Source organism: Sminthopsis crassicaudata, chromosome 4, assembly GCF_048593235.1.
Source record: "Sminthopsis crassicaudata isolate SCR6 chromosome 4, ASM4859323v1, whole genome shotgun sequence".
Lineage (NCBI taxonomy): Eukaryota > Metazoa > Chordata > Mammalia > Dasyuromorphia > Dasyuridae > Sminthopsis > Sminthopsis crassicaudata.
This window is the reverse complement of record NC_133620.1, coordinates 335894734-335917985: the sequence shown is the minus strand read 5'-3', so window position 1 is coordinate 335917985 and position 23252 is coordinate 335894734. Positions and strand designations below refer to the sequence as shown.

At 36.7% G+C, this 23252-nt stretch overlaps 1 protein-coding gene across 1 annotated transcript; it reads right to left on the bottom strand.

Moving 5' to 3' along the window:
• Window positions 1–118: 118 nt before the first annotated feature.
• Window positions 119–23160, bottom strand: NUP85 (nucleoporin 85). Its single transcript, XM_074265124.1, has 19 exons — window positions 22926–23160; window positions 19195–19288; window positions 15671–15833; window positions 13046–13116; window positions 10453–10496; window positions 9422–9491; window positions 8269–8390; window positions 7012–7146; window positions 6225–6347; window positions 5360–5491; window positions 3681–3787; window positions 3312–3395; window positions 3081–3146; window positions 2719–2870; window positions 1545–1662; window positions 1320–1420; window positions 883–1034; window positions 384–485; window positions 119–303 (listed from the first exon to the last, which is right to left on the bottom strand). The coding sequence occupies exons 1-19, from the start codon at window positions 23103–23105 to the stop codon at window positions 202–204; spliced, it is 2118 nt and encodes a 705-aa protein (XP_074121225.1). The 5' UTR covers window positions 23106–23160; the 3' UTR covers window positions 119–201.
• Between the last annotated feature and the right edge of the window lie 92 nt (window positions 23161–23252).

Here is a 23252-nt window from a genome sequence, read left to right as displayed (position 1 = left end):
TAGTTACAGCTGAGATAATTTTTTTTTTAAGTAGAATTCTATGCCAGAACATATGAAAATCAAATTGCATCATTCTTTCATAGCTCACATCATTTTCCTGATGGATAATGAAATGTCCTTTTATTTGTTTAAAAAATTTATTTTTTAGAAAAACAAACATCACCATACAAAGTAAAGGTTCTGGCAACTCTTCTGGCCATTTCACGAGCCTTCTAAGGTTCCCTCTTTCACAATCGCCCGTGCAAGGTTTCGTGCAAGAGCAAGTCTCAGCATTTCCACTTTAGTCGTCTCGATGTCGTCCTCCTAGAAGCACTGTTTGTTAGGCACAGCCCTCTGCCTCACCCACAGTGCAAGCCCCCCACTTGTAACTGGGACCCAAGTACCTGGAGTCTCTGACTCTCAAGATCTCTGGACTCTGTTCTTCCTATTGTCAGGTCCTCTAGGCATTGCATCAGCTCATAGGTTTGCTCAGCAGAAAAGATGACCTAAGGAAGGGGTTGGGGGAGGGGAATGTTAAAATTCCTGGATCAGGGACTAGCCATTAACCTCTGGCTTAGGTTAAGCCTACAGTTCTCAAAAATAAACACATGTGATCAGAACATCTTAGCTAGGTAGATAGAACCTGACATTCTTAAATTCATATTCCCTCAACCCCCTACCCTTTAAAAGCCCAGGATTTTAGCTGCCAAGATGCCCTTAGCAGTCTAATCAGTTCACAAAATAGTAAACAGCCTATATCTTGTATTATGGTTATGTCCTGGAAAGCAGAGATTTCAAAAATGAATTGCCTCTAAGAAGCTTATACCTGACAAATTGAAATTACTGGATTGTGTGGGATTTTAAGTACCAAAATTCAAGAGAAAGGCTATTGTGGGCTGGCACCTGTTTCTGTTCTAGTAGAGGAAGGGCATCAGTCAGTAGTGTCATCCAGAAGGATCGAGGTGCAATTTGGGAAGTCATCAGTGATAGCAGCAGTGAGGCAGCATCAGCAAAGCGATTTTCCCCATATAGCCGGTGAAACTCACGATACTTTCCTATTAACCCGAGAGGCAAAGTCAGAGTAATGATAAATCCCAATAGGGCTTTGGATTCAGGAAGATTACAAGTGCTACTAAACAAAAGTTGGATTCCCTGTCCTCCCCTTATTCCCCAAAAAGCCACTATATGGAGCAGGGAGATGACTTCAAGATCCTAATGTGCTTTACAGCACTGCAGGATGTCCCTGGTCTTTCAAGCCCAGACAGACACTGATGTCATCTATCAGGAGAGATATGATCTGCAGCCTCTTCTGGGCATGATGAGCAGCTTGGGGGAGATACCTAAGAAAGTCAGACGATCACTAAGCATCATAGCTGGGCCCAGGTTGTCAATGAGATCCAAGTCTGAGAAACTGCCCCGTTCACAGTAATCTTTTAGGAACCTACAGAGAAATATATAGGATAAAGTTGAGGGCAGCAGGTATTCTCCCACCAATTGAGCCCTAGGTAAATGGAAGCACCTCCCTCCAGCTAACTATTTACAAGAACAATCCTGCCCAGACCCACCTATCAGAGACTAGGGTGGCAAAAGCTGCATCTTTGGCTCGGATGCTCCAGGACAAGGCAGAGCCCAGGCGGTTGTTGCAAACAGCTTTCATGGCAAGGATCTTACAAATGCTTCGAACTTTTCAAAAGGAAAGAGAGATAAATAGATTCTAGACGGTCTGCTGCACACTCACTACTACACTTCCTTTCTCTCCTGCATGCATGGCCTGTCCCCATTATGTTCACTACATGTTCACTCCAGCTAAGTACAAAAACTATAAAAACAGAATTGAAAATCTTCGGTGTCACATAGTTATCTCATTGCTCTGCTCATAAATACCTTAGTATGACAGTATTTCCTACAAAATTGTTCTTATGCTGCCAAATATTGCATTTTAAAGAGTCGCAGGACTCCTTAGGCCCCAAAAAGTCTCAATCATGATAGGGCCTGAAATCCCATGTAGCTCATCCCTGAGCACTATTTAAGTCTTGATTCTTATTAAAGGGAAAAACAGTATCTTAAGCTCATCATTCATCATCTAAGTTCAGATTAAATCCTTTGAAGGGAGAGAAGGGACTTGAAAGAAGACACAGGAAGGGAGAAATCTTTCTAATTTTGTTTGGAGATAGAGCTGGAAAGAATTGCAGAATCACAGTCATTTTGCAAATGAAGTTTGCCCAAGATCACAGAGGTAGTAAAGAGCAAAGGTAGAATTTTAGTCCAAAATATAGCACACTGCTTCCCCAAGGAAGCTGAGGTGTACAGCAGTTAAAAGAACCAGATCTAGATTGCACAGAAAATGTTTGTTAGAAATGCAACTGGTCTCTAGGTCTTTCTGATTCTGAAGCCAGCACTCTTATCAGCTCATTGTATAGAGGTTACATCTAGAGCTGCCAAATACAAATCATGAAAATAAGCACTGTTTAAACAAAGGCAAAAGATGTTTTCTAGTAAGCCTGCTCCCCAATTGACTAACTTATGAGCATGTCATCATCATATGTAGTAAGTAGATTACCAACTCTCCAGCATTCTATATTTTTCTACAATCTAGCTAGTACAGACGGGATAGTGATGAGATCTCGAACAACCCAATCCCCACTCTGATGTCTAACATACAAAGAAGAGTGACAAATTACAATGGCTCACTCACTTCATCACAAAATAAAAGCAATCTAAGAATAGGGCCTATTTTACCTTGTTCAGTCATCTGCCTCCTTTCACAGATCCGAAGTATTTTGAGGGCTTTCTGCTCTGTGTTTAAGGGAATCCGCTCAATATGTAGCTCCAGGTAAACCCTGCCCAGCTCTGGACAATGGTCAAAGTAATCCACACCAAGCTGCCACAAGCTGAAAACAAAATCCCCAAAGGGAGAAGGATATGGGCAATCTAGGGTGAGTCCAACTGCTATTCTGGGTAAACTAGGCACTAGCAACTGAGATAAATGTCCTTAATAGCCCTGTTGCTAGTGATTAGCTGGCTGCATAAGGAAAAACATTCCAAGCCACCTTTTTCCCAATTTCACCAGAAAACTCCCAATCTTTCCCAAGTATTCCTACCTGTGATGAGCAAATAGTCCTGATGCATATTCAAGCAGAAGAAATTCTCGCATATTGGAACCAAAACTGAAATAAAACTCACTATGAGATTATTAGCAACCAAAGCCTTTCTCCTGTCAAGGTTCTAACTCTCAGTCAGATTCTGCTTCCATGCCTGCTTATAAAATTAATCCCTTCTCTCAGGAGCATCAAAGTTGCCCATTCCCTGCCACCACCCTCTGCCATACTTACTAGAGGTTATGAGAATGAAGAAGTTTGCAGTGATCCAGGAGGTCTGTCAAGTGAGCAACAAACCACCAGTTGCTCAAGGCAATGCTGTAAAGACAGTTGTCAATGCGAAAAGGAAGACAGGATAAATAATTTAGAAGATATTCTGAATCTCAACATAGTTAGCTCTTCCTTAGGAAGTTATTTCCTACTCTCTTGGAAATAATGTGAACAACTAGGGACCTATGGTACCCCGTTTATTTCTGCTTTTCAGGATAAAATCCATTTTTTCCAAGGGAAAATTATCACCTACAGCTAAACAGAGGGATACAACTTAGGAAGGAGAGACATTGGCAAGAAGTGAGAGGTAGAGAAAACCAGAGAGATTCCTACCTGCATTCCTTGATGACTTGATGAATGTCAAATTCAAAAGCTGCCATCAAAATGTTGTCCAGAGGTTCTGGACTACTATCACCTCCCAGAAAGAGATCTAGGCTGGACTGTAGGAATTGATTGATTGAATTGAATTGAATTACAAAATGAATTGAATTGAATTACCAAAGTAGCTAAAGGTTCTAGGAGAAAGGCAAAATGAAGATGCAAAGTTGGGAACTGTAGGGAAAGGAAATGGGATTTACCAAAATAGGACTCAATTAAATACCTTGGAATATATTTGTTTTTTGAAAAGAACTGCTAGGAAAACTGTCAGAAAATTTATCAGAAATTAGGATTACACCAATATTTATGGTATGACTTGAATATAAAAGGTTAAAAAAAAAAATTAGAAGAGAGCAAGATCAGGTGACTTTTCTTAACTATGGCTAGTGAATGATGCTTAATAAAACAAGGAATAATGAAAATTTTGATTATATAAAATTAAAAATCTCTTGTTCTAATAAAATCAACAAAGGGTCACCATTAAAAATCTGATACCCAAAATATATGGAGAATTGACATAACACCAAAAATCATTCTTCAAATGATCAAAAAATATTAACATACTTCAAAAGAAGTTGTGCAAATTAAAGACCACCAAAAAAAATGCTCTAAATGACTAATAATAAGAACATAAAGTAACTTTGAGATTTCATCTCGCTTCCCATAAGTGGACAGAAATGAAAAAAGATAATAACAATTAATGTTGAAGGGGCTGTGGGAAGATAGGCACAATAATGCAGGCAATAAGTTAAGTGATTTGTCCAGGGACAAATAGCTAATAAGTAATTGAGGATATATTTGAACTCGGGTCCTCCTAACTCCAAAGTCAGTGCTCATACACTGCACCACCTAGCTTTACCTTAAGAGAGCTGTGAAGTGGTCTAACCTAGATTTCAAAATGGAATTATGCAGGAAGATGAACTAAATAGTCCACATCCAGCAATCCTATCCCTGGCATATACCCCAGTAAAGACAATAGAAACAGAGGTCCAATGTGTGTCAAAATATCCCTAACAGTACTCTCTCTGATAGAAAAGAACTGGATGGCCTCAGACACTTAACGCTTCCTAGCTGTGTAACCCTGGGCAAGTCACTTAACCCCTATTACCTCAGCAAAAAAAAAAAAAAAAAAAAAAAAAAGAAGAAAGAAAAAGAAAAGAAAAAAACAAAAAAACAAAATGAGTGTCCATTGGTTAGGGAATAGTTAGGGGTGAAGGGGAGGAACATGGTTTGGGAATCTAATGCATCATCATTCATTGTACAGTAAGAAATGATAAATGTGAAAAACTCAAAGAAATAAGATTTGTATGAACTGATGTAGAATGAAATAAGTAGAATCAAGCAAATTATATCTTGAGTAATAGAAAAACCAATGAATGTCCTTGGGAAGACATAATGAAACAACTCTCTTATAGTAGAAATGTGGGCCTCTATTAGAATAGAATATTATATAGAATGTTAAGACAAGGTTTTTATTTTGGATGCTTTTGTTTTTCTTTGTTTTAAGGGAAATTAATAACTGTGACATAAAGAAAAAGAGCAACGATAAAACTAAAAATAAATCCCTGATTTTTCCAGAGCACAGAGACCTCAGCACACAACTTTCTCTCTTAAAGTGATGACTTCACACTTACCTGGGCATAGAAGTGCAGTTCAATGGGTTTCACTGTGGGGTGAGAGTAGAGGAGCCGAGTCACCAGAAAATGATACCAGTTACTGAGAAGTTCTTTCTGCTCCAGTAAAGCACTGTCTTCTCCCAACATGATCTAAGGGAAGTGAATTCTCTGTCAGCTCAGAGTGGTGAGTTCAGCACAGTCCATTCCCCTTAGAACGAGTTCTTGCCCCTAGAACCAGGGACATATTTTCCCTGAGATGGCTCCTTCTCCTCTGACAGGGCAGGGGCTCTACTTTTACTGCAAGGGTGGCCTAACCAAGACAGAGCAAGGGTTCTTAACCAGAGGACTGTGAACTTGTTTTTTTGTTTTTTGAAATAATAGCTTTTTATTTTCAAAATATATACAAAGATAGTTTTCATCACACACCCTTGCAAAACTGTGTGTTCCAAATTTTTCTCCCTTCCTTCCTCCATGCCCTCTCCCCTAGACAGCAAGTAATCCAATATATGTTAAATAGGTGTAATTCTTCTATACATATTTCCAAATTTATCACGCTGTGCAAGAAAAATCAGGTCAAAAAGGAAATGAGAAAGAAAAGAAAATGCAAGCAAATAGCAAAAAAGGTGAAAATACTGTATTATGATCCACACTCAGTCCCCATAGTCCTCTCTCTGAGTATAGATGGCTCTCTCCATCACAAGTTGTGAACTTATTTTTAAGGACATTTAAATAACTGTTTTCCTCTGTTGTCCCATATATTTTACACTTTCAGAAACATTATTTTCAAGATGTGTCCACAGACTCCCCCAGACCACTAAAGAAAGTGAAGAACTAGTGGACTATCAGTCTGCTGAAAGTCTACCCAGTTGCCCTTCCCACAGACCTTGCAGAGGGACTCCAAGTGAGGGTTAGAAGCAAAGGTGCCATCTTGGAGATGTCGCTCACATTCCTCATGCCAGTGCTGCCATTTCAGCTCCAGTTCTGTCAATGTCTGTGTGTTGCCAGGCTACAGAGGAAGAGGGCTCATATGTTAAGTCTCTTTCCTCCCTCCTTTGGACCAGTTATAACACTTCTAGAAATATATCCAAAATAGGTTAAAAAAAAAAAAGTTAAGATCTCAAGTGCAAAAGTGTTTATAGCAGCACTTTTTGTAGTACTAAAGAAGTAGAAACAAAAAAGATGGCCATAAGCTAGGAAATGGTGAAACAAACTGTGATGCATGTACATAACAGAATGTCACTGTTGCAAGAAACAACAAATATGAAGAATTTGGCAAAATTTGGATTTCTATGAAGTGTAAGCAAAACCAGGTAAACCCTTCAGATAATGAGCATAATGTAAAGGAAAACAACCCTGAAAAGCTTCAGGATTCTGATCATAGCAATGACCAGTCAAGACTTTGTAGGTCTCCTTCTACTTCTCTGCAGATCACCAGTGAAAAATGAGGCAGCTGTGGTCAGATACATAGCCAATGTAGTAATTTGTTTTACCTTACTGTACTTTAGTGAAGAAGGGTTCTACTGGGTATAAGAAAGTATTATTGAGAAATGAAATGTGAAAAAGAACATAAATAAAACTTAAAAAAAAAAAAAATTCCCCAGAGCACTATTTGCTAGGTTCCTTGATGTTGCCTTAACATGTTGCCCTGTTCTGAGGCTATTCCTACTTACGCTGAGAATAGGCATTGTCCTCATGAGGTCCCCCAGGACTCTGCACATGCTGGCTGAAGCAGGGTTAGCATCGGCTTCTTTGGACAGCATTTGCCGTGCCTCATCAAGGCGGCCCTGCAGCACGAAGAGGGTTGCCTGCAAGAGATCCCACACCCTTCTATCTATAGGAAGCCAGTAAGGCCAGAGTCCCCACTGCTGGTGCCAAGCTGAGGATGTTCTCTCCCTAAATAAATTCTTTAGTTCTAAGAATCCAAAGGATCTACTTTTCCAGTTCAACAAGAACTCTTCCCTTACTGCAGAGGAATCTCTTTGAACCAATTTAGGATGAGGAACCACCCTAAGATCCTATGAGCAAAAATTTGCCAAAGTTCTTTGCCAAATTCTATTTTTTGTTTTGTTTTTTTAATTAATTTTATAATTATAACATTTTAGTTTTAAAAATAGAATTGATTCTTAATTATCTTTCAGTAACCAAAGAAACCAGACCAAAGCTCAACTAGCATCTGGAACATATTCCTTCTCTACTCTGACAAGGCTTCTCTGAACCAAGAGAGGTACAGGAATAGCCAAAGGGATCTAATTAAGAAAATGTCTTAGAGATCATGTTTCATCCAATTCTCTCCATTTATAGGTAAGGAAACCAAGGCCCAGAGAACTTAATGTTCTAAGTAGCTGAAAATCAGGGACAGAGAGAAAGAAAGGCAAGGAGGGAGGATCTTCCTTCCTGCAGCCAGTCAAATAGATTCTGGCTAGCCTGGAGCAAACAAAGGGGACAAAGGGAAGACATGGGGGAAAAGAGGCCCCCAGTGGTGATGGTCTCCCTGCTGCCCAGTGGCCCAGATAGGACATGAGAAAGGGAAAGTTAAGAAGAAAAGAAAAGGATAGATATATTTCCTGCAATTAGCTGGATGCATTCTGGAAAACTTGAAGTCATTGGAGAGGTTTGAGCAGAGGGCAAATTTTTCTAAATTACTCTGCCTTCCTACTACAGGATTCTAGACATTCTAAAATGCTAACATTCAAACTACGTCTTAGAGCTGCTGTGAGGAAATCCTTTCAAAACTAGTCCTAACTAAATATGAGTTATTGCTATTTTCTCTGGGACAGGAGAGAAAAAATGAAAAATATTCTTGCAGTCAATGATTTCAATTGATCATACTAACTACCTACAGGACATGGCATTTGGCTTGCAGACCCACCCAAGAATCCATGGTACCAATGTTGGGAAGAGATGCCCATGCTGTATTCACTTCTTACCAAATTCCAGAAGTTCTCATGTTTGTTTGGATTTTCACTACCAAGAACATCTGCTGACAAAGCATCCATCTCACACACATGCAGTCGGACCCAGTCAAGGAGGTGAAGGAGTAGAGGACCAGCTGAGAGCAAAGACTAGAGTCACATATTAATCCTCAAGTTTCCTCTGTAGCAACTTTCATTTTCTCACATTAGAGATGAATAAGCTAAGTTGGCACAGAGACTGGTTATGGGAGATTATTAATTAATATTAATGGTATATTTGGGTACTATAAGTATTTTCTTAAAAAGTACTGTTATCAGAAAGCAGAAGTGAAACTGCCACCTAAATATCCTCTGCCTCTGATTCTCAGCTATCAAATTAGTCCTATAACCATTAATATACATACATGGGCCACTATGACTAATGTCATGGCCACAAAATGAAATACTTTCATGGTTATCTTCACCCTAGGTCCCACAACTTAGTATCCTTAACAATTTATCACAAGCAACTATGATTCCAAGGATTAAATTCTCACAATCTCACTTCTTTCTGCTTAATTATATGAAAATCTCCAAAATTCTTTTGGCTTCAACCTGAAATCAATTCAACATATATTTATTAAGTAGTTACTGTATACAGAGCATGATACAGGAACAAGAGATATGAGATTAAAATTTACAACAGCCTCTTAACCTACCAGTCTACAACTGAATAAGAGAGATAAGACACGGGTACAAATATATATAAGGTTGAATGTTATGAGGGCAATGGAAAACATTCTGTAAGAAATATGAAAAAGAAAATTTATAATCAGATACAGAAAGAGAGAATCTACCTAATAACAATTTTTAGAATGTCTTAACTGTGCTATTACTATTCTTTCTATTCAGTGCTATGCTAAGTACTTCTGATTAAATTCACCAATAAAATCAACAATGTACATGTTATATGAAATTATACAAGGCCCAAGAGACCAAAAAAACCAAACCAAAACAAAAGCAAAAGTCCCTGCCTTGAAGAAATTTACATTCAACTGAGGAAAAGAATGAAAGCTGAGAAGAATAATTTAGGCAAGAAATCCTACAAAATAAGAAATAATGGGAAGATAATGGCAGGGAATGGCTTTTAAATACATTTTAGATTACAAAATCTTCAAGTTATTCTCACCTGGGGCTACTTCAATAAAGAGGATTTCACAAAGGTTCCAGATCAACTCCATTGCAGAAAGAATAGAAACCTAAGAAAAGAATCAAGAACAGACTTGAATTGAGAAAAATCATTCTGTGACAATAAGAACACAGCAGGAATTGAACCACAAAGTGGTCAGAAAAATGACTGATGTCATAACTCATACTCAAGAAAATAAATGCTTTGTTGAGTTTGGCATAGCACATGGGATGGAAAACAACAAGATAATGATTAAAATTAAAATAAGCTGCAAATTAATTTTTCTTGTTCCAGGTATTGTAAACTAAAATCTTTCTAATAATCAGAGAAAGAAAAAGTAGAACACTTCTATTTCAGTCCTCAGTTTTTAAGATATTTTATTAAAATAGATCTGAACATGGCTAACGCCACATCAACAATATAGGTAAGCAACCCAATACTCTATTTCCATATGATAGCTATATTAATCTAGCAAATTTAGGATGAATATCTCCATTGATTAATTGGTTGATTAAGAATCAAACAACAATTGATTTAACCATTCTGTAGAGCAATTTGGACCAAAAGAGACATAAAACCTTTTGATCTAGAAATAACACTATTAGATCTTTATCATAAAAGAGGTAAAAAGCAAAAAGTCAAAAAAACCTATATGTAAAAAACATATTAATAGCAGTTCTTTTCTGAAAGCAAAGAATTGGAAATTGAGGTGATGTCCATCAAATGGAAAATGGCTGAATAAACTGTGGTATATGATTATGATAGAATAATACTGTGATATAAGAAATGATGAAGCACATTTTCTTATTTTCTTTCTTTCTTCCTTCCTTTCTTGTCTTCTTGTATAAAACAATATGGAAATGTTTTATATGACTGAATACATATAACCTATATCATATTGTTGTCATCTCAAGGAAAGGGGAGGAAAAGGAGGGATAGAATTTGGAATTCAAAACATAAATGCTGTGATTGGGGAAAAAATGAAATATTGTTAAAATTTAATGATATAGATATAATAAATGCAACTGTACCTGACTGCTATACTGACGACCAGAGACTGGATCTTGAGCAGCAACTAATAAAAACAAACAAAAACATTTTTAATGAGTTGCAATTTTACTGTTTTTCCAGGAAACTTACTACAAGATTTCTCTCTGATCCTGCTATTAACAGAATGTATAATTTCTTCTTTTGAGTATTTTTTATTTGTTTTTACACCATTATCTCAGAAGAATGAAAATTTCAGGTTGCACAAAGGGCAACAAGGGAAAGACAAAGATGGCCTTCCTACTACTGCTAGGTCTATATCCCAAAGAGATTAAAAAAAAAAGACACAAAGGACCCATATGTGCAAAAAATAGTTATCGCAGCTCTTTTCTGTAGTGGTAAAACCCTGTAAACTAGGAGGTGTGATCACTAAATTGGAGAATGGTTGGGAAAAGTATGGTATATCAATATGATAGACTACTGTTGTACCATAAAAAATGTTGAAGGGAATAGTTTCAAAGAAACTGGAATTGCTGCTTTTTTTTTTTTTTTTCCCTTTTTTTAAAGGCAATTAGGATTAAGTGACTTGCCTAGAACAACACAATTAGAAGTAGTAAGTGCATGAGGCTGCATTTGAATTCAGGTCCTCCTGACTCCAGGGCTGGTGCTTTCTTTTCACTACACCGTCTAGCTGCCTCGTCTTAATTGTTTTCCATGAACTGTTGGAGGCTTAGGTGAGCAGAACCAAAAGAACAATTTATATAATAATAATATTGTAAAGAAAAACAACTTTGAAAGACTTAAGATCAACACAATGACCAACCATCAATTCCTGAGGATTCATGATAAAACATGCTATTTAAACCTCCTGATAGAGAGCTGACTCAGAATGCAGGTTAGTACTTAAAAAAACCCAAAACTGACCTGGCCAAATTTGTGGCAATTTGTTTTATTTGATTATACTTCTTTATTATAGGGTTTTATTTTTGCTTTCTCAATGAGAGGAAGAGGGAAGATAGGAAGGAAAAAAAGCAAGTTTCCATAAAAATAAAATAAAATTTGATTTTCAAAAAAAGAAACATAATGGGGAGTTAATAAGTTATAGCATAATATAATAGTGCTTGCAAGAATTGGCTTCACTAAGAAGAGAGTTCAACTCCATTAGGTTGACCATATTATTTGAATGCCAAATGTACACTTGTCAAAAAGATTATTTTACTGAGAATGCACATAGGAAGCTCTCACAAGGTGGTCAGAAAAAACAATACAAGGACATTCAAGATCTCTCTTAAGACTTTAGAAATGATTTATGACATAAGATGCACTGGCACAGGACTATCCAGCATGGTGGAGGGTACTGTGCTCTATAAGCAAAGCATAATTGAATTAGCTTAGAAGAAACACAAGATGAGCAAAATTAAAAAAGCCATCCTAAATGTTCATAGGGACAATTCAGGTCCAACCTGTGTCAGAGCATTACATCCTTGTATTAGTCTGATCAGCTACAGTTGGACACACTACAATTCAACTTTCACACAGTGATGTCATTTTGTTCCTCTTCAAGAATGAAGGACACCAATCAAGCAACCAACCAAGAACAAGTATGCCTGGGAGAGAATGTAAGCTGGTCCATGACTGCCAAAGATAAGAGTATGAAATAGGGGCAGTTAGGAGGACCCGAGTTCAAATCCAGATTCACAATCCCAGCTTCACTTAACCATGCCTGTCTCCAAAATCTCTATGTATGTGTATACATACACAAACATATATGTATAAAATAAATGCAATAAGAGTTGGTGATATAGATGAGGTACTGATTTCAATTTAACCAGTAGTCATTCACTGATACTTTATAGTTACATTCTTCCCAAATCATTTTCAAGATGAGACAAAACCATGAACCTATGGCACCTTTCTTCCAACTGTGTTAGGTTCAGCAGATATCTAGCAAATAGCCCAAGTCTTCACTGGTACCACAAAACATTAAGAGATGCAGAGAAAGGTGTCCAGTACTTTAGGTGTCCATGAAGGATTTGTAGAAAGATACAGACAAGAATTTCTCAGGATGAGAGGGCAGACATGGATCATAATAATTATTTCTGGAATTAATATCCATACTGATGAGGTCACAGATTCGTTTAACTTAAGTGCTTTCTTTATAGCTATTTTTAATATATATTATATCCCTTTATTGTAGATCAGTGATATGAAAACTATGGCTCTCAAGCTTCCTGACTTGTCCACATGCAGCTAAGCTATTTAGGATCTCTAGTTTGCATTTATTCTCTTTAAATTTATTTTATAAATGTTTCTATCTATACATGTTGTCTTACCTGATAGAACATAATATCCTGAAAGGTAGGTATTTCATGTTTTTTGTCTTTGTATCTTCACATCCTAGAAGTAGTTATTTAGTAAATGCTTTTTGATTGATTGTCTTTTTTTAAATTGGAGAAATAAAATTTGGTTTACACTTCAGTAACTTCACATTCTTACTTTCTGTAATATATAGTGTTTCTTTTAGGAGCAGTCATCTTGGCCACATTTTTCCAAGTTAGAGCCTACTGAGTTGCTATAACAAAAGTAATCTCTAAGTAGTCTAAAAATATCTTCAAATTCTATCACAAAATAACTTACTTGCTACTTGATGCATTTCTTCCATACAGGCCCTTATAACTGACCGATAGTTTTTACTCACTCGAACCAATCTGTAAAGAATAAGAAGGTTTAAAAAAAAAAAAAAAAAAAAAAAAGCATTCAGTTGGAAATTGGGGGAACATCCATTAACTAGGATATGGCTGATATATGACTGTAATGGAACACTACTGTATTATAAGAAATGATGGGCAGAATGCTTTCAGAAAAACCTGGGAAGACTTACATGAACTGATGCAAAATGAATCAAGTAGATCAAGAACATTATACAAAGTAACAGCAATACTATATGATAATCAACTATAATAGACTTAGTCCTTTTTAGTAACATAAAGATCTAAGACAATTCCAAAGGATTCATGATAACAAAATGCTATCTACCCCCAGAAAAAGAATTGACAGTCTGAATGCATATCAAAGTATACTATTTCTTATTTTCTTATTCATTTTTTTTTGGGGGGGGAGGAGGTGGTGGGGTGTGTGTGTCTATGTTTTCTTTTATAAAATGGTTAATATGGAAATGTTTTGCATGATTACACATGTATAATCTATATGAAATTGCTTACTGTCTCAAAGAAAGGTGAGAAAAGAGAGAGGGAGAGAATTAAAAAAAAACAAATCTAAAAATTGCTTTTTTACATGCAATTGGGGAAAAAAATTAGTTTATTTTTTATTTTTTAAAAAAACATTCAGTAAGGATTTGTGTAAAGTGTATGTATGAAGAAAGTAGAGCCCAGAATAAATGCAGTTATAACAATGTAAGTGAAAAAAATTAAAGATTAAAGTCATAAATAAAATGAACAATATTGTTGCCAAATTTCTATTATTAAATAGTAAATTGCAAAATATAAAGTAATACATATTATCAGTTTTAACTGCTTTAATAGGCAATTTTGCTTAACTACTTCAAAATATATTCTGCAAAGGACTTTTTTTGGGTGTTGGTTATGAAATATTTGTTTTATCAAAAGAAAATTTTTTTAGTGATATACATATTTAATATAATGATCTAGGGCAAAGTCAAAAGACTCATGTTAGAAAATACAATCCATATCCAGAGAAAGAATTATGGAGTCTGAATATAGACTGAAGCAAACTATTTCACTTTTTTGGTGTTTTTTCCTTTCTCATGGTTTTTTCCCTTTTCTTCTGATTTTTCTTTTACAACATGACTAATATGGAAATATGTTTGCAAAGTATTTATAAGAAGGCTGGCCAGGGTACATCTCTATAGCCAATTTTTTTTTTAAAATTGATTTTATTTTATTTTGCCAATGTTTATATAAAGGTACGTAAAAGGCTTAATAGAGAATCAACCTCATTTTTGGTACCATGTGGTAGCTAACTGCAGAGCCAATGGCTGCATCCTAGTTTTCCATTCTCTAGTTGAAAGTTATAGCCAAAAAACATACTTTGACTACATTTTATGACTAACTTTCCATTTTTCCAATCAACCCCAATTAACTCTTAGAAAAAGACGGCCTGGGGTACAACCCAAATAATTCAAAGGCATATAATAATCTCTTTTTAAAATAATTTACATTTCTCAAAGTCCAGGAAAACTTGAGCCTGAGATCTTATTATCTATTTTACCAGTTCAGTTTGCAAAATAAGTTGGGAAGAGAAATTTGGAACTATGCCCAAAGGACTATCAAACTGTGCTCACCCTTTGACCCAACAGTGTCTCTACTGAGTCTATATCCCAAAGACATCATAAAAAAAGAAAAAGGCCCCACATGTGCAAAAATGTTTGTGGCAGTCTTTTTTGTAGTTATAAGGAACTGGAAACTGAGTAGATGCTCATCAGTTGGGGAATGGCTGAATAAGTTATGATATATGAATGTAATGGAATATTATTGTTCTATAAAAAATGATCAGCAGGATGATTTCAGGAAAAGTCTGGAGATTTTTACACGAACTGATGCTAAGTAAAGTGAATAGAACCAAAAGGACAGTATATACAGCAACAAGATTATGTGATGATCAACTGTGAGGAGACTTGACTCTTTTCAACAATGAGGTGATTTGGGCCAATTCTAGTGGACTTGTGCTGGAGAAGGCCATCTGCATTCAGAGAGAGGTCTATTGGGACTGAATATGGATCACAACATGGTATGTTCACTTTTTTCTGTTGTTGTTTGCTTGCTTTTTTTTTTTTTCCTCATTTTTTTCTTCCTTTTGATCTGATTTTTCTTGTGTAGCATAAGTGTGGAAATATGTTTAGAAGAGTTGAACATCTTTAATCTATATTGGATTGCTTACTGTAGAGGAGGGAGGAAGAAAAATTTTGAAACACAAGATTTTGCAGGGGTATTGAAAATTATCTTTGCATATATTTTGAAAAATAAAAAGCTATTATGCAAAAAATCAAAAATTAGTTGGGAGTTATTTCATTCGGCATAAAGGAAAGAGAACTTGATTTTGTGTGAGATAGCTCAGCTTTCATCCCCAGCTCTGACACAGTATAACCTCAGAGAAATAATTAAACCTGAGACTAGGTTTTCTTATCTGCAAAATGGGTATTATAGATATTAGCTACTTCAAGGGATATTATGAAAAAAGAATTAAATAAATATGAGTTACTACTTCATTCAACAAGCTACTTACTGAGCTTTCCTGGATTTTCCTGTTGATTCTTCCTCAATCCTTTGGAGCCCCACAAAGATGCCATGAGACTCATTGAAAAGTTTCCTAAGGATACGAGAATAAACATCTATATCCTTCCGGACTATATAAATGAAAGGGCAGCCTAACGTCTTCTCTTCTTTTTCTGAAATGAAAAAAAAAAGATATTGTCTTTTAAAATTTAAATCATCAAATTAATAATCTAAGTATATGGCTAGGCTAGATTTTGAACCAGGGATATCATTTGTCTATGGAATATTCCCTCTTTTTTGGGGGGCTTTAATTGACTTTTTTTTTTTTAATTAAAGCTTTTTATTTATAAAGCATATGCATGGGTAATTTTCCCAACATTGACCCTTGCAAAACCTTTTGTTCCAAATTTTCCCCTCCTCCTCTGGCTAGCAGATAGTCCAATACATGTTAAATATGTTGAAATACATATTAGATCCAATATATGTATACATATTTGTACAGTTATCTTACTGCACAAGAAAAACCAGATCAAGAAAGAAGAAAAAGAAAAACTGAGAAAGAAAACAAAATGCAAGCAACATAGAGAGTGAGAATGCTATGTTGTGTTCCACATTCTGTTCCTATGATTCTCTCTTTGGGTGCTGATGGCTCTCTTCATCACTGAACAAGTGGAACTGGTTTGAATTATCTCATTGTTGAAGAGAGACATGTCCATCAGAAGTGATCGTCGTATAGTCTTGTGGTTGTGTATAATGATCTCCTGGTTCTGCTCATTTCACTCAGCATCAGTCTCTCCAGGCCTCTCTGAAATCATCCTGTTGGTCGTTTCTTACAGAACAATAGTATTCCATAGCATTCATATACCATATATACATAATTTATTCAGCCATTCTCCAATTGAGGGACATCCACTCAGTTTCCAGTTTCTTGCCACTACAAAAAGGTCTGCCACAAACATTTTGGCACACATCGTTCCCTTTCTCTTGTTTAGTATCTCTTTGGGATGTAAGCCCAGTAGTAACACTGCAAAGGGTATGCACAGTTTGATAATTTTTTGGGCATAGTTCCAGATTGCTTTCCAGAATTATTGGATTCTTTCACAACTCCATCAACAATGTATCAGTGTCCCAGTTTTCTCATATCCCCTCCAACATTCATTATCATCTTTTCCTGTCATCTTAGCCAATCTAACAGGTGTGTAGTGGTATCTCAGAGTTGTCTTAATTTGCATTTCTCTGATCACCTGAGGATCTTTTCATGTGACTACAAATAGTTTCAATTTTCTTCATCTGAAAATTGTCTATTCTACCTTTTGACCATTTATCAATTGGAGAATGGCTTGAACTATTATAAATTTGAGTCAATTCTCTATATATTTTAGAAATGAGGACTTTAAGAGATCCTTTGGATGTAAAAATGTTTTCCCAGTTTATTACTTCCCTTCTAATCTTGTCTGCATTCTTTATACAACAACTTTTTAACTTAATATAATTAAAATTACCTATTTTTTTGTGATCAATAATGATCTCTACTTCTTTGGTCACAAATTCCTTCCTTTTCCATAAATCTGAGAGGTAAACTATCCTATGTTCTTCTAATTTATTTAAAATATCATTCTTTATGTCTAGATCATGAACCCATTTCGACCTTATCTTGGTATAAAGTGTTAGGTGTGGATCTATGCCTACTTTCTGCCATTCTAGTTTCTAATTTTACCAGCTTCCCAGTCTTGATATGAAGGATCTTAACAAAAGAAGGGCCACTTCATTATCAGAGATTGGGGGAAAGAAATATTTTTTTAAATAAAAGTTAGTGCATGTCTACATCTCTATAACTTACAATCTAACAGAGATATCTGGGACATTGAAGTTCAATGCTTTGCTCAGGATCACAGTGAATATCTGTCAAAGGAAGGGCTTGAACCCAGCTGGTCTTCTTGGTTTCAAGGTCAGTTTTCTATCCATTACGCCATGCTACCTCTATTTAACTATTACTATTTTATTAAATTGCTGCTGATCCCACTAAAGCTAGCCAAAACAGTAGATAAAAGAATATAGTCATTTATTAACCATCTACATATAAATTATTCATAGTAAACTTTTACTCTATCACTACTGCACAATATACCAAAGTATGTTCTCTCTCAACTTTCAATGTGCTACCTCTCACAATCCTCAAAAAGCTGGTGATTAAAGGCTCTAAATTTAATATTAGTCTGTACAAAACAGTTAATAAAAGTAAATCGTTGCCAAAATAATATATTCTAAGTAGGTAATTTCTATAATATTTGTAACAGCATATCCTCCATAGAGATAACAGAAAAGTTGACTATTTATTATCTCATGAACAATGCAACCATTGTTCCATGAAAACCTCTAAAATAGAAACCATGTTCTACATACAAGAACAATTTCTATAACAGATTGTCTTGGCATGCAGTGGTTTGCATGAACTAGAATTTCAATAAGAATAACAGAAAACAAAACTATATGGCAGAGATTCTTGTATTTCTACCTAGAAGTGCTGACAAGTTTTCCTGTTAAATATGTAAAAGTACCATCTGGATGCATTTTTATAAGGCTCTCCTAAGCAGATCCCTAATTGGTGGCTAAAGCCCTGCTTTGCAAGGAGATTTCCAATACCCACATTTCCTGTTTGGGATATAACAAAGGGAGTAAATATTTCAAATAGGAAATTAAGAAAAAACAATTCTCAAGAATTAACTAAATTGAAAAATTGATAATTTACCCAAAATTTCACAAATAAGTCCTTCACTAGACTTAATGTTTCTTGCAAGAGGCTCTTTTCTTGAAGTAACTTTAGGTATTTTAACAACATTCCCTCAAAGACTTATATGAAAACTGTCTAAAAAGTAGCAAGATTTCCCAGTTAAAGAGCTAGCAAGCAATATAGTAACATTCACAAGTGGTTTTTCAAAAGTTTATGATGCTATTACCGAAAAAAAAATTTTTGTTGATTACACTGAAGCCATCTTCAATAGTTAGATGGTGTTCATAAGAACAAAAATAAAAGGATACAGTCTTTCCAATAAACACATCTCTAGCCATGTTTGCCAGTAATTAGCCCTAGATAGCTCATAAAAATAAAACATTATTCAATCTATTTTAACACTGAGAACAGAAAATAAGAACTAGCTAAAGCATCTTAAAAGTGTCATTCTAATGAGAGCAACTGTTAAGAAGAGTGAAACACAGTTACAGTCTTAGTGGACAGAGAAAAAGCAAAAATAAAAGTTCCAGTTGAACAAGAATCATAGGCAGGAAACACACCTATCCTCAGATCAGGAAGATCAATCACACTGACAGTTTATTCTGAACTGGATATTTTTCAGGCTTTATGAAATTCTCAATCATGACTAAGATTATACAACTGCCAAAGCTTCCAACATTTAAAACAATCAGAAATTAGTCCAAATTCCTCATGTCTCTGCTGGTCAAGATCCCTAATAATATAGACACACGAATAAAGGCCACCCAGAGGGAATCTACATAAAGAGAATAAAAATTAATTACCTTTTTTTTTGAACAAAGTTTCACACACCAGCATCTCTCCAGGTCCCCAGTCAAAACACATTTGCCTCTTCTTGGAATTTACTCCTGGAATCAACTAGAAAGAAGAAAGACATATTAACTGTCAAATTCTCCTTAATAAAAGAAATCTGAAGTTTTAAAATTTCAAATAATTTGTTTATACAATCAAAAATACTTTGCAAATGCCTATATAAATGTGAAACTGTACCAAGGTGGTTAGTAAGGAAGTCATATAAGCCAAGTAACGGAACCAACCCACTTTTAATATAAACCAACTTTAGTTGTTTGTTCCACAGCCACAAACTATGCCCCTAACCAGAGCAAACCCCAACTTACTAAAATGCAAATTGGTAAGAAGTGTTACAACTAAAGCACATACTGCCCCCAATTAAACAACTCAGAATACAAATCGATAGTCAGTAGCAAAATCTTTGCCTGTGGATAACTAAGATGTATTTTATATTAAATGAGGCAAATTCTATCAACCTTTGACAATTTAAAAATCAAATATTTCATTAAAAGCTAATGATATGGGGCAGCTATGTAGCAGTGGATAGAGCACCAGCCCTGAAGTCAGGAGGATCTGAGTTCAAATCTGCTCTCAGACACTTAACACTTCTTGGCTGTGTGGCCCTGAACAAGTCACTTAACCCAATTGCCTAAGCCAAAAAAAAAAAAAAAAGTTAATGAAATGCTACAGTGTAGAGATTAATAAACTGGCTCATCACCTGTTTTTTCACAGTCCATGAGCTAAGAATAGTCTTTGGATTTTAAAACACACTTTGACCTGTTTTGACTACTGATTAGGTGAGTGATTATGGATACCAGGAGTTATTCAATTTTTCTGAGTCTCAGTTTTCTTATCAGTAAAGAGGGGATAATCCTAGCTGTACAATATGCACCTCACAGGGTTATTATCAGGATCAACTGAAAATATATTCAAAGGATTTTCTAAATCTTAAAAATCTAAAAATCTAAAACATCAGATATTAGCATATCAAACTGGTTTGTTACCTTGTACCTAAAATATTTACATGGATCTGTAATATCACTGACACTACTGCAGCAGTACACTATGTCTTCCCATTCTGTGGGATTCTTGTCCATGTCTTCCCACAAATCCTTTGCCAAGCCTTCCAATACCCTTAGCTCTAAACACCATGATATTTCCATAAAAGTATGTGGGCATTAGTCATTTTTGCTCTCAATATATGATTTCTCCCCCTCTTCTTACAGTCATACATCTCTCTAAAGATTACCTTTATGCCACTGGTCTTTCTTTGTACTGTATCATAGCCTAGTATTCATTATTCCAGGCATACTGACCATTAAGAAAAAAGAAAATGCCATGTAGAAGACATTACTTGCAAAGAGCTTTGAAAGGAAAAGAGATTTTAAGAAGCAGTGACCAATGCAAAGGCACACAAAGTAAAGTTGATGGAGTGTCAGATGAGAAGGTAAACGAGAAGGTCAGCTTGGGCAGGACCATAAAGTGTAAAAAAGAGAGAAATGCATAATAATAAGGTTGAAAAGATAGGCTGAGGCCTTTAAAAGCTAGAAAGAGGAGCTTACCTTTGATCTTGGAAACCTCTGTTCACTGGGAAGGGATATATGACTTAGTATAACCTGCACTTTTAGGAAAATCCCTTTTGTCAGCTGTCTAAGATCAATTGATTAAGAGGCTATGACAGTGAGAGGTGACATAAGCTTAAATTGCAGTGGTGATTACTGAATAGAAAGATGCCATGGAAATATGACAAGGTGTGTCAAGTGATTGGTGATATATGCAATGAGAGAGAGTAAGTACTTAAAGATGGCACCAATGCTGCAAGTCCGAGTGACTAGAAGGTGATACTCAACAGAAATGGAAAAGTTCAGAAGAACTGAACTTGGATGAGGTTGAAGGAAAAAAAAAAAGAGTTCAGTTTTGGACAAGCTGAGCTTAAGATGTCTTTAGGTAACCTAGTTTGAAATATCCCCTAGAGACATATGAACACCACTCAGGAGAGATGAAGGCAGGATATATAGAATTTAGGAATCATTTGTATAGATATGATAAGTTCACAGGAACTGCTGAGGTCATTAGGCAAGAGACAAGAAGTAAGCTCAGGATAGAGCCCCATAGTACATCCATGATTAAGGAGTTAATATTGAATATGAATCAGAACAGGAAGCAATCTAGAAAGGATTGGAAATGCCTGGAACAAAGACCAAAGGCATCAATAAGATGCAGCTTAAAAAAAAATAAGTATCTATTCATCTTAAGTAGTATTACTTCAATCATTTCAAGATTACATGCACTCCATCCTATGTACATCCTTGTTCTTGACTAATTAGTTTCAGATTCACAGAATCTATTCATTGGAAGGGCCCTTCAAGGCAATCTAGTTCAACTTTCTTAGATGAAAAAGAATGGAAAAGACCTGACTAGCTTCAGCAGAAGGATAATGCCAGCAGCTTAGAAAAAAAAAGAGGAAAACCTGTTGAAGTCCCAGCTTGGCTGGCTCACTCTAAAAGTCCCTAGGGAAGCTTGCAGGATGACAATATACTACTAGTTAGTTCATCTCAAATTCAATGATTGCATCAGTGTTCAGTGATATTCAGATGTTCAGTGCAGCGCTAAACAGATGCAAAGCTTTGCTCAGATCTGGTCCGGGTGGTTCTGCTGAAAGAGGATTCAACTATGCAGAAAGAGCTATAAAACTGTGCATATCCATTGTTTTTCCCCTTTGGTCCGATTTTTCTTGCACAACATAAAATGTGGAAAATATGGAACGCTGTATTGTACATATATAATCTATATCAGATTGCTTGCTTTCTTGGGAAGGGGAAAAATAAGGAATGGAGGGAGAAGCAATGTGGAACACACAATCTTACAAAAGTGAATGTTGAAAACTATCTTTACAGGCGTTTGAAAAATAAAATACTATTCTGAGAGGGGGAAAGAAGAAACTGGATTCAATCAAAGTACAGAGAATGTCAAAGGGGACAAGACTGTGAAACATCTCTGGTTTTCTCTCCACTTCTCTACCAAGACGAAATAAAACTATTCAGAACGAGGAGCCTCAAGAGAACAGAGTTTGATTCAGCAGTAGAAGTCGCAGAACGGGGGGCCGCAATGCAGTCACCAAAGTTGTGGAGAAGGTCGGGAGACACAGTATAACTGTGAGCATCCCAGTTTTAACTATCTGATTCTAGGAGCCTCCTCTCCACCAAAGCAAAATCATCACAACTCGGTTGTCAGGGGAACAAAGCAATTAAGTGATTTGCTCAGGATGCAACAACTTAGTGCGTAGGAAGCCCAATATTAATTCAATTTAATGAATATTTGTTAATTGCCAAGGTCGCAATTTGAATCCGGGTTCCATGACCTCACGCCCAGCACACTACTCCGCAGCGTAGCTAAAGTGACAGTGAGAACCCCACCCAGACCAAGCCCGGGAGTGGGCGGAGGGTGGCCGAGTGGGAAGCGCACCCAGGGCTCAGGAGGGAGGGACACCCACGTGTGTGGGCGTGGCCAAGGAGCGAGCTGGAGACAAAGGAAATGCCGCCCGGCGACTCTCGCGACATGCCCCCGCCAGGCCGGGACGCGCACTCAAGCTGGGCCGTGACCCCTAGAGGGGCGGGGCAGCGACCTCCGGCGGAAGGCGGGAACGCACCCAAGCCTCCCGAGGCTGTCCCTACTCCTAGCAGCCCGTTGGCATGAAACGTACCGTGAGCGTGGGTTCACCGTCCAGTTCCTCCATGTTGCCGGTCTGGTCAACGCAAGCGCCAGGGGCTCGAGGGCCGCCAAAAACACCCGGACCCCAGATCTCGCGCCTAACAAAGGACCCCACTCCAGAGTCAGGCTGCCTTTGAAAGTGCCTGTCAGGCCCCTCGGGTTTTGAGAGCATACGTACGCATGCTAACACTAGCAACCTTTATGGATAACCTTTCCCCTACACAATTCCTTCGAAATTGCCGGTCCTGACGCATCAATACTCGTCAAAAATCAGGCATCGCTGTGAACAGCCCGGCTCTGAAGCGGGGAAACGCCCCCG